Below are 12,234 nucleotides of genomic sequence, written 5' to 3' on the forward strand. Positions count from 1 at the left end.
AGGAGAAACTGTTACAATTCCTTTCAACAATTTTCAGCAAAGTGTTCCTCTTCATGGATACAAAAAAGGATCTTTCATTTCCTTAGCTACCTATCCTCGAGCTCCCATCTGTGGTAGGGTCTCAGGGGCAGCCAACGGTGCAGAGAGGCCCAGAGTTCACCCCTGCAAAAAACAGGTTGCAGCTTTTCAGCTCTTAAGTTTGTGAATAGTGAAAAGTGTGCACCTATAAATTCTCTCCATGAAAATGAAAATGAAATGAAATTCCTAAATTGATAATGTAGATATTTGTAGTGTTCCCGTTCAGTCTCAAACACTAATATAGACACACAGACGAGCAACGTGCATTGGAAGTGTTTATTTAGTTTTACCTCACAGTCTTTCATATCACTTCCTGTTGTCATGTGATCCTATCCGGGTCAACAACCAAATAATGGCAAAATAATTACTTATAATTGTACCTTCCAAAGTAAATGTTTCAACAATGTATCTGGTTCACAACACAATAACTAATATAGTAGTTATCATATCATTCAAGAGCTGGTATTACTATTAATTATGATTATTATGTTCAACGTGAAATTAAATAATTTGGACAGAATAGCATTAAACTTCTTATGTCTCTTTGCACGCAAGTTGCATTAACCAATCAACCTAGATGACAAGTTTATTTAGACAAGCGGAGGAGTGTAAGTATTTTGGGGTCTTGTTCTCATTTAAGGGAATAATGGAGCGGCAGACCGATGTGCAGACCCTGCTCCAATACTTTGTGGTGAAAAGAGAGCTAAGCCAAAAGGCAAATCTCTCGAACGACCGTTTACGTCCCCACTCTAACCTATGGTCAGTAGTGTCCCAAAGAACGAGATCATGGGTACAAGTGGACGAAATGAGTTTTCTCTGTTGGGTGGCTGGGCTCTCCCTTAGAGATAGGGTGAGAAGGTCATCTGGGAGAGACTCTGAGTAGAACCGCTGCTCCACCGTGTTGAGAGGAGTTAGTTAAGGTTGCCTTTAAGGGTGCTTTGTAAACAGCATGGTTGACTGAGTTAAGTTTTTGTGTTTTTTTGCTTTCCATATTTTGGAAAAATGTCCTTTTTGACACACATAACACTGTTTGTTTTGTTTCCCAGCATGTCCATTCCTTTTCCCGGAAATTTCCTAACAGCATTGACTTATCATTTTTCTATTTAGTCTATTTTCTTTCACTTTCCCCCACACATTTAGCCGTTATGTTTTTCATTCTTTCGCATCTCCTTTTCCCCCCAAAATGAACGATCCTCGTAGCCAAACGTATAATTGTCGAACACTAAACTATACCCTCGGACACATTCATCTGTACAAACTGTATTTTGTCCCGGTGGACTAACAGTAGCTACGTCATCAACAAGTCGACGCTTCCGCGCATGTGCAGAAGCAGTCGTGCGACTGAAGGGAATCGTGTATTGACAGACTGTACAGAGAGGGAAACTTCTGACAGCGAGGATTGTTGTGAAGTATGTCTGTTTATTTTCTCAATGAGTCCATGGTTTTGAGTCATGCCTTTGATTCCTATAAAGTTTTTTTGTTTAGTTTTGGCGGATTTATTTTTAACATTTCTGGCGTTCGTGGCTGTTGATGTATCTTATGTTATTTCATTTCATAGGTGGTTCCAACACTGTCCTGGAAATATGAGCTCGCTGCACAGGTGAGAGGGTGAACCCGCTGTTTCAGACTGGCTTTTCACTTACAAATATTTGCTAACTGACGATCCCATTTGACATTTAATGTCTCACCATTGACTATACGATGGAACCAGGAACAGCTTTGTCTTGAATATGGCTGTGAGTGACAGCTTCATGTCACCCGTCATGTTCGGACCTGCATCTTTGGGCTAGAATGTCAGGCAACGTCGCACAGTTGGTTCGCCAAGATCGTTTCCACAGCACCATAACCTTTCAGGTTAATTGTTATTTTAAATCAGCTGATGATCCTATGAACTGTGGATGATCAATGACCTGATTCAAATAACAAGCAACATTTAATTTGTAATGTTGGTTAGGTTTTTATTTATGACAACAGAACCCCCCAAAACACAATTTCCCTTAAGCCTTTGCTGTTTAAGCAAAAGTAAGTGTGTTTAGTTTTGTAGTTATAGCCTAAGAGTCCGCTTATGAACACAGAACAAATGTTTAAAAGTGTTTAGTGTTCAGATCAAGTAGTACATCAAGTTCATTGGTCTGTAATGACCAACATATGTTTTAGAAAAAGAAGCTAGTCATAATGTAATAAAGTTTTTATTTTTATTTTTATTAATCATTGATTATTTGTTTTTATTAACTTCCTGTTTTGTATCAGTTATGTTGAGTAAGACTGTCACGTGTTTCTCTCAGGAAAGGATCTTGGCAGCCTACACTGTCCAGGCTGTGAATTTGCAGTGGCTTCAAGCACTTGATACGTCACTATGGTTCCATCAGGGGGAAAAACACCTTGAAAGTGGTTAGGAACTCTTCACCGTGGACCGTCAAAGTAATCACCAACGGTAATTTAAAACATATGCTGTAATCCAGTGAACAAGAGACGAACAGCAGACCTTTGTTTTACTTAATTAGTATTTTTGTACACATCTCTGTTATTAAAGAAATCATAAATACATCTTTGGTAGGACAGAGAATAATAGACTCCAAGTGGGGACTTTGACTAACATTACATTATTAATTGTTTAATTAATGCACTTTATTTGTATTAAGTTATTACTCAAGTAGATGATTGATGATGTACAAAATATTAAGCTTCATCAACGATCATATTGTTTTTTAATTCGCAAGTAATGGAACTGAAGAACAAACACTGTGGCGTCATAATTTTTTTTTTAAGAATGGTACGTTTTTATGAATCAATGTGATATGGCAGAGATGTTTCTATAGATATTGATCGTGTTGTAATAATGTAGAACAATAGGTGTTATACTAAGAATCCACTAGATGGCATCAATGTATTAAAAAACCCCACTAAAGCTTGTAAAGCTTAATAGTTTGTACTTCATCAATGTGCTACTTTAGTAATAGATAAATACAGATAAACCTAATTCATTCATTAATTCATTTTAAACATGAATTTATGATTCCTTTAATAAAATCGATGTGTACTAAAATACTTACTAATACTAAGTTCACAATGGTCTACTGTTAACTGCATTACAGCAATTTAATTTGTTTTAAATTACTGTTGGCGATTGGTTTAACATTTCGTTGGGTGCTTGACGCTGCCGCACATACAATACTGTAGGCTTTGTCAGTACAGGATTAACTAAATTACTGTATTCACTCTTGGACTGCCCTCTCTATCTACATCAGCAACCTGACACTCGATAACTGTTCAGATTGCATTAAAGTTAATACAAAAATCAGTTTTAATTTTTTTAATTTTAACAGACAATATTTTTTAAAAAGCCTCGCCATTTATGAATCTCACTGCACACTGCACTCTCTATTTTAATGGGTTTAACATCACAATGAAACATTGTTATACAGCATGTTGTAGGATTGGTATTTTGGCACTGACCTATATTTTTATATTAAAGCAGATGGAGCTCTTCTATTGTTTTGTAAAAGGGCTTCAGGAGAGTTAAATTGTTGCCCAGTCAAACTAAAAATTATGAGACATGAGTAAACAACTATTTTAATAAGCTGATCAACTTCATCAACTTTGGTAGGGTTAGATTTTCCAAGTTTCCTTAAAACTAATGAACAATATGGTGTTCAAGTGTTAGCTGCCTTTGATTAATGTGAAACATAAACCCACAGATGTATCAAAAGGGCTCCGGGTTCAGCTTGGAAATGGAACAGGATCTGGAATTTGAAGGTTGCTCTGCATCATTCTTCCAGCTCAGCATCCAGGACTCTCTGCACCACCCCTTCAGAACCAGGTGAAAATACACACTTTTAAATCGGCAGCATAGACAAAACTAATGTGATGGATAATAAGCAACAATACTAATCAATATTGTTTTGTGTGCCTACATTTGTATTCCTTAAATTGATAACCTTGTTGTCCAAGTGGAAAATGTTGGCGTTTAAATCAAACATTTAAGGCTTCATAATCTGCATTTAGCATTTTTTACTTGTATGTAACTGTACATGGTTTTTATAGACGCACCATGAGGTGTTTAGTGTTCATTAGTTAATATTTTGTTTTGGGAGTATTTCAAATGTTTTCAGATAACTCAAATATGATTTGACACTTCTTCATGTTTTACTCTGTGCAGCCTGCTCAGGGCTTTACTGTAGTGTTTACATTTTTGTTATTTTGTTATTATTGGCGTACACAAGGTGCTCAATTTTGTTTCAAAAGTCCCATGGCAAAAATCAGAACTCTATAAACCCAAGTGTGCAGATCATGTAAGTATAATCTTAATTAAAAAGCTACTGTATGTGTTTTTTTGTTTTGTTTGTTTTTTCAAGACCATTTTTTTATTCATACTCTTCTTTCACAGGTTCTCTGGATCCTATAGAGATCCACAAGAGAAAGCTATTTCTATGGTTCAGCCACCTTCCTCTCGAGGAAAAGCAGTTTGGAGGTTACTTCACCCCAGAAACCATGCATGTGGACCCTTTGATCCTGGAGAGAAACCCAGAAGAGCATGGATTCCAGAGGGCCCCCCTGGAGCCATCGACCATCCCCAGTAACTCTGTGACTGTAAATCAGCTGTTTGAGACGGTGCCGTCACTGAATGACCAGCGAGGGCTTAATATTCTCCTGTATGGTGCTGTGGGAACTGGGAAGAGCACTGTTGTTCGGAAATTGGTTCTGGATTGGTGTGCTGGTACAACCCTGACTCAGTTCAAACTGCTGGTTCCATTCTCTTGTGAGGATCTGGGTCAGCTAACAAAGTAAGGTTCCTTGAAAATGCAAGAGTTGATGAATCAAAAACATTGAAATGAATTGTTGTATGTCGTCTTTTACATCCACAGAATATCCTCCCTGCGGGACCTAGTAAGCAGAAAGTACCTGCACCTAAAGAAACACCCACTGTTGAGCGGGGAAGGAACCGAGGCAAAGAATGTACTCTTTCTGTTTAATGGTATGGAGAAGATGAAGCTGGACTTTAAGATTGGTACCACAGAGCTTTGTGACGATCCCAGTGAGGCCTTGTCAGCAAGCACAGTTGTGGTCAACCTACTGAGGAAGTACCTGCTTCCTGAGGTATTTATCTCTATGATATTATACCAGACACAAGTGCTAACTACACAATTTAGACCAAGTATGATCAAATATGTGGCTCTGTCAGTTAGAAAAACTTTTTTTTTTTTTAATTGTAGGCAAGCATTATGTTTAAACTTTGACTTAATTATCAATTCATCTGTAATGTTTTAATTTCTGCCCGTGTTTCAGGCCAGTGTGTTGGTGACTACCAGGCTTTCTGCCGTAGACTGCATCCCCAAGAAGTATGTGAGTCGTTGTGCTCAAATCTGTGGTTTTAATGACCCACAACGCCAGCGGGCCTACTTCACAAGCCGTCTGCTGCAGCAGAGCGGGGACACGGTCCAGAACCGGGTGGCCCAGCAGCTCGTGGAGCTTCTTTACCAGAACCTGCAGCGAGAGAGTCAGTTGGCAACAGCCTGCTTCCTCCCGTCCTACTGTTGGCTCACATGTGCCACTTTGCACCACCTTCGCTTCACTAGTGCCAGGTCACCTCTGCGCACTCTCACCGGTATATACACAAGCTTCCTCAGGCTCAATTTTGGAGGGGAAGTGCTTGGTTCAGGGACAGGCGTACCAATGCAGGACCAGCACAGTTCTCTGATGCTGTATGTCGTCCGGACAGTTGGCAAACTTGCTTTTGACGGAGTTACCGACAAACGCACCTCATTTTCTGAGACCGAGCTTGAGCAGTGGATAGGAGGTAAAACCAAGACTGATGAGGAATTGCGTCAGTTGGGCATGTACAGAACGGATGTCCTGGACTTCTTTTTGGCTCCTTGTGTTGAAACTGGCAAACATTACCATGGGGATCTCTGTGAGGGTGATGAGAGGCGCTTCGTGTTTGCTGTTCCGGCTATGCAGGAGTATCTGGCTGCCCTTTATGTAGTGCTTGGTGAAAACAAGTCTGCTCTTGAGAAACTGACCAAACAGGTGTCTCTGGTCCTCGGTCAGGCCAGTGAAGATGTGGCTACTCTTGTCAGCGTCGTTTCCAAGTTCATTCCGCTCCGAATCTTTGCCATTTTCAATGTCCTCAAACTGTTTCCAAAGTTCTTTGAGAAGATCAGTAGTCACAACAAAGGCAGCATTGCCAGAACCATGGCGTCAGAGATGTTCCGCAAGGAGGACAGCTACAACGAGGATGTCCTTGATCAGGTGGAACAAAGTTTGCTGGGGGTTCATGGTCCAAAGCCAAAGCATTACATGAAGAGCCAGCCTTTTGAACTCTACCCCATTTTCATGGGGGGACTGTTGCACTATGGGAATCGTGTTCTCCTTCAGCAACTGGACTGCAGCATTCAAAGCACCACTGTGGTGCAGATCACTAAGGCACTGAGAAAATACCTTGTCAGAGGTAAGTATTAAAGTAAAAGTGACCAATGATTATGTTTGAAAATTTTGAACATATACTCTTATAATTTCTTAGAACTCAACAAGCCACAGCCCCCAGAAGAACTGATGGACCTGCTAGTTCTGCTTTATGAGTTTCAGAACCCTAGGCTGACCGCGGAGGTGGTGGCGTCTCTGAGAGCCATCCGCCTGCCTAACATCCGTATGACGTCCCTTAAATGCTTTGTGCTGAGTTCAGTACTCTCCTGCACACCAGCAAGGTAACCAACAGAGAACGTTTGCAGAAAAAAGTCTACTGAGGTTTGTTGCTACCATTCCATACCAAAGAGAAAATGTGCTCTAAAAGCTTCTCAAAATAATAATCAAAGGGAAGCTGTCTCTGACTACTTAAATTTGTTCTTGCACGACAAGCTGGGATCTAAATCTAGTAGTTATTTTCAAGACAGTTGGATTCATTGTATTTTGTTTATATAGTGAAATAAATACAACCATGTTAATGTGGGGGGATGAGAATCCCAATACTTGTACTAGTACTATATTTTTTGTGCGAGAATGCAACTCATTTAGTTTTCATTGTTGGAATTTAAGGCAACAGACTGTTGTTGTTTTTTAACTACCTTTGAATGTTGACTTAAACCTTGTCTTTTTTTAGTTACCATCTTGAAGTCCTGGACCTTTCATCTTGTCTGCTGACTCCTGACATGCTTGAAATACTGATGCCTGCTTTCAGACACACCCGCGATATCAAGTACAAGCATGCTGGTGTTGTTTTTAGACTAACTGGGAGTTTTTCTGTTCAAAATTATCACACAAAAAAGAAGTATCAATGTTTGACACAAGATATACAATTTACTTGAAAGTATTATTATGATTAATATATATAATATAATATATATCCTCAGTGCATTCTTGGTTTTCAGGAAATGTGAACAGTGAAGTTTCTAGTTTATATATGTCGGAACGTTCAGCAACCTCAGCATAAGAGCCATTTTGTGGATATTGTTAGATTTTCACCACAATACTATATATACTAAATGACCCAAACTGGACCACTGTGTTTGCATTTATATAACTCTGTACCCAATGACATCATTTCTGGTAACTGGCTCATTTTCCTGAACCTGGAGGGGTTTGAGGCATGAACGGAGCAAAAGTCAGCAAGTAATTTATTATTTTAGAAGATAGAAGAAAAATGCAATCTAAACACATTGAACACCTGGGTATAAAAATACTTTATTAAAGGCATTTACTACTTCATTCGCACTTGAAGGCACTTTACATTTGCCAATTCTAGGAGTTAGTTACTCCCTTGTTTTTCTTAATCTGACTGAAATTATTAATTATTATAATAATATATAATAATATATTTGGGATATATTTTGTAGCAAAATAGGTGCTCAAATATCACACCAAGATGATCTATAACTTATATATATATATATATATATATACATGGTTTGTAATTATTGTAATTACTTGTAACTCTTGAGTTATATGAAAACCTATATATATATATAGTAACTATATATATATATATATATAGTAACTCAAGAGTTACAAGTAATTACAATAATTACAAACCATGTCAAATATTTAAATTCACCTTTGTGCCTTTTTTTGTTGTTGTTGTGTTGTTGTTACTTACAAGTATGTGTAGCGTGTGTGTGTGTGTGTGTGTTTGTCAGCCTGCAGTTTAACAGCTTGGGCCCTGAGTCCTGCGACCTGCTGAGAGATCTGCTACTAGACAACAAGAGTCACGTTCAAACTCTGCTGTAAGACTATTTAAATCAGACTTCCTTCTTTCAATAAAACACATTCATAATTATATTCTTTTTTTTTATATTAATACATGTTTCATTTAATCTTTTCTTTCAAACTGTTGACTGTGTCATATTGGCATAAATATTCAGAAACCTTTGACAAGACTAGTTTAAAAGTAATCCCGCCACGGCTGTCATCACAAGGCTCTCCATGCATTCAGCAAAATATTGTTTTTGCCTGAAGAAACATTCCAGATGGACTGCAGTTATTCTGTATTACAAGAATACATTGATTTATCAGAAAAGGCAATAGTTTATTTACAACCTTGCTTCAACAAAAAAAGGGAAACCTTTTTAGTTTAATCTTTTATGTTATCATGGCTTAATATGATGATTAAAAAATGACATGAGTACTTTTAATGTACCACGCAGTGGATGCATTATTATTATATTTACTAATATGCAAGTGTCAGAATGTTTTCGCTCCTGCTCCAATTTTAATGTTTTTTTCCGTAGACTATGTGACAACCCTCTGTTAGAGTCTGGGGTGAGTAGCCTCCTCAAGGCCTTGCATGAGAACCAGACTCTGAGACACCTGTCCCTGATGCACACTGGCCTGGGGGACCAGTCTGCGCTACAGCTGGCTGAGGGAATCCAGCATCACCCAAGCCTTAAAGAGGTCAACGTTGCCTACAACAACATTGGAGATGATGCAGCTTTGGTCTTGGTTGATGCTTGCAGGGAGCATCCGAACATAGACACTGTGCAGTAAGAGATTACCGTTTTAAGAGTTTTTAAAAGTGGCTCCGTGCTAGATTTGGGAACTGATATGCATAAATACTCAGGACAGCTATCCAGTAAAAGCTATATTTTTTGTGATATTGATGTAGCATAAAAAAATATTTAATTTGACAATCAACATTCTTCAGAAAGTTTTGACTAGCAATAGATGTTGAACGCTAACAATGTTTTCAATTTTACTAACTCTATTTATGGTTTTGTACAGTTTGTACCTGAACCCGCTCAGTGATGTTGGAAAACAGTCCTTGTACATGAGAGGTAGCGAGAGCACAAGTAGCAGAAGAGTCAAGGTTTTGGCCTCAGTCACCGAGGGCCACGACATATCTGAGGACTGGCACCCCATACTCCGTGTTATCAGGGAAAACGCATCTTCCTGGGACCGGGAACATCTCAAACAGCAGTTAAAGGTACCCGTCAAAGAACAACAGACTCCATGACGATTCTATAAGTCCATTGAGGAAAAACGCAAGGTTGACTTTATTCTTCCTTAAGGTGAAACTGCAGAGTAGCATCATAAATGTGATAAAGATTTCAGTTCAGACAGCTTGAAGAGACAAAGCATTTCTTTATTATCATTAATTGAAGAGAACATCAATGGCCATATTTCTCTTACTATACAGGGACGTTTGTGTTACAGGTGGTTTTTTCTTTTCTGGTCAGTTGCAACAACATACTGGCAGAAGATCTCCAGCATCTTTCTTTACACACTGTTGAACATAAGCTTTCTCATCTTAAGTGTCGTTTTTAGTTCCTCAATTATACATTTTAAAGTATATTTTCAATTCCATTTTCTATCCTTTTTCGCTTTAATGCATGACTCATTACGGAGGCCTTACAAGTTCAAAAAGCATGGATGCTAACCAAGGCCTGCAGAAGTTTGTCTGTGTACCCCTAGTCAGCCACAAACCCAACAGCATCCCATCATCATTCTCAGCTTTGACTTTGAGCCTGGACCACAAATAAAGATGCTGATAAATGAGAGGGAAAATCAACAAAAAAAACTCCATGTTCGGTACATTTTGGAACTAAGTCAGATATTCTATGATGTTCCAGGTGTTCTTGAGGGATCTGGAGTGGGGCCGTCAGCAGCAGCAGAGCTTTTGGAAGAGGATGCACTTCCGCAGGGTGGAAAAGGGAGTACAGAAAACTCTGCGGATGCTTGAGAGGGAAACACCTTAAGTACCTGGACGACTAAACCTCACCTCAAACATTTAACTGCCGTTAATCAGACAATAATTGAAGCGTTCCAAAAATTCTGTTTATAAAAAATGTCTCCATTCAGCCAAGGGTCAAACTGTTATAAAGCAGGAGAGTGCTAATAGCTAGAGACAGTCTTGCTATTCACAGCAGCAACGTCCTTAAGAATCAACCCATCTGTGTCGGGTTAAGTTCCATTGAATGTGGTTCATGTTTTCATTTTAAATTTATAAGAATGTATTTTCTATTGATTTCCTGCCTCGAAATAAAAGTAAATCATTCAGGAAGAAGTTTGGGAGGTTTCTATGTGTTGATGACATGACTGCAAGTGTAATTATGACTGGCAATGATGGGTCAGGTTTGTGTCAGGATTTACAGTACATGTAAAATGTTTTTTTCTTTGTTCTTTGAATGTCAAACAATGACAAACAACAGGGACTTAATCTTAAAGACCAACTAATGTGAAAAATGTAACTTTCCTGACTTACTTGCATGTTTCAAATGTTGAAGTCTTCTTTTCCAAGATGCAGTTAGTCCCTCATCATGATGATGTTTTGAACTTTACTTTATAGACTTCTCTCCCGTCTGACATGTTTAAATGAGTGGTAACGAAAGCAGAGTCCATTATGACGAAATAATGGGCTTCACTCCTCCTCCAGCCATCAGTATTCACAACCGCTTTGTTTATACAACAAGTCCTTTGGAAGTGGAGATGTCCTGGACTTCGATGCGCGGTGATGAACATGATGGTTTTCCAAATCGCTAAATTTAATTTAATCTACATAAAAGCGAAGCTTTTAAGAAACATGAATTTTGCTTTAACTTGCGTGTTCCCTGAGTATACCAGGGAGCAGAACTTCTGCTTCTCGGTTGAGTCCCCAGACACTGAAACAAGGCATTTTACTGAGGACTCAGGGAATTACTTCCTTAAATTTGACAATTACACTTTCAGACAGACATTTTAAAAGTGCTTCTGCTCTGTAGTGCTGGGTCAGTTAAGATAAAAGCAAAAGTGATCAATTGATGGTCAGAAAAATGTTATGTACATACTGAGAGAAGCCAAGCTATCCTGAAGCATATACACATGGATGTTAAAGTCACAAACAATAATCACTTAGCTGGTATAAAAACCAGGCTAAATAACTCGGGGAACTGAGACAAGAATTCAGAATATAGACCAGGAGTACAGCAAATAGAAGTGAGTGACCTGAACTCAAGGTTGTATGAGACATGCTAAGAAGGATGTTTTCAAAAGGGTTGACCCTCTAGTTTAGATTTGCTTCTAATCTAGAAAAGATCTTCAAAATATGATTGAAGCAGATGATTGATGATTGAGACCGGAAGTGGGATCAGGCCAGAGTTATGGCTATGGCTTTGCAAATTAACTTATTTCAATGAAAAGGTAGGAGATGCATCATAGGAGATGCCCACAATATGAATGATATCCCATGTTCTCTTAATGTATTCCTCTAAAGGACTTGTCGTTTATAACCCATGTGAGGGAAGCTGATTAATGTCCTCAAACCAACAAGAATTTGCTCTTTGGTCCAGTTAAAACGCCATGGACCTCCTAATGGACGAATAGAAAAACTTACACATTACATTTATTTTCAATGAATGACGAAGACATGTATTTCTTCAAAGAACCATTTACGTTCCTGTTAGGATCAAGATCTGATATTGAACTTATTACTGAGTACTACGATAAATGACTGATCCGAGCCCTTCCACCTTGATAACTCCTGGTCTGAAATGACTGGCAGCATCTGGATGCTTCTCTGCACGGTCGTATCAGTCTTTTAAGTGTTTCAGTCGGTGGGAATCTTGAATTGACCTGCAGTTACTCACTGTCATCAAGATAAAAAGGTGAACGGACAGGGGCCTAGGGTATTCTGGTGACAGTTATGGAGATTTATAACTATTTTAGGCTCTCTAAGTGTCAACAGTTAACATC

The 12,234-nt window shown here is 38.7% G+C and overlaps 1 protein-coding gene across 1 annotated transcript; it reads left to right on the forward strand.

The window, feature by feature from the left end:
- The first annotated feature begins 1,413 nt into the window (after positions 1 to 1,413).
- Positions 1,414 to 10,559, forward strand: nlrx1 (NLR family member X1). The gene is made up of 12 exons (XM_087795877.1): positions 1,414 to 1,487; positions 1,637 to 1,678; positions 3,777 to 3,898; positions 4,466 to 4,862; positions 4,944 to 5,175; positions 5,365 to 6,526; positions 6,599 to 6,782; positions 7,175 to 7,270; positions 8,208 to 8,294; positions 8,799 to 9,050; positions 9,289 to 9,490; positions 10,137 to 10,559. Exons 2-12 carry the CDS (start codon positions 1,662 to 1,664, stop codon positions 10,260 to 10,262), a joined length of 2,877 nt encoding a protein of 958 aa, XP_087652003.1. The 5' UTR covers positions 1,414 to 1,487; positions 1,637 to 1,661; the 3' UTR covers positions 10,263 to 10,559.
- Positions 10,560 to 12,234: the final 1,675 nt, after the last annotated feature.

Source organism: Callionymus lyra, chromosome 7, assembly GCF_982586985.1.
Source record: "Callionymus lyra chromosome 7, fCalLyr1.hap1.1, whole genome shotgun sequence".
NCBI classification, from domain to species: domain Eukaryota; kingdom Metazoa; phylum Chordata; class Actinopteri; order Syngnathiformes; family Callionymidae; genus Callionymus; species Callionymus lyra.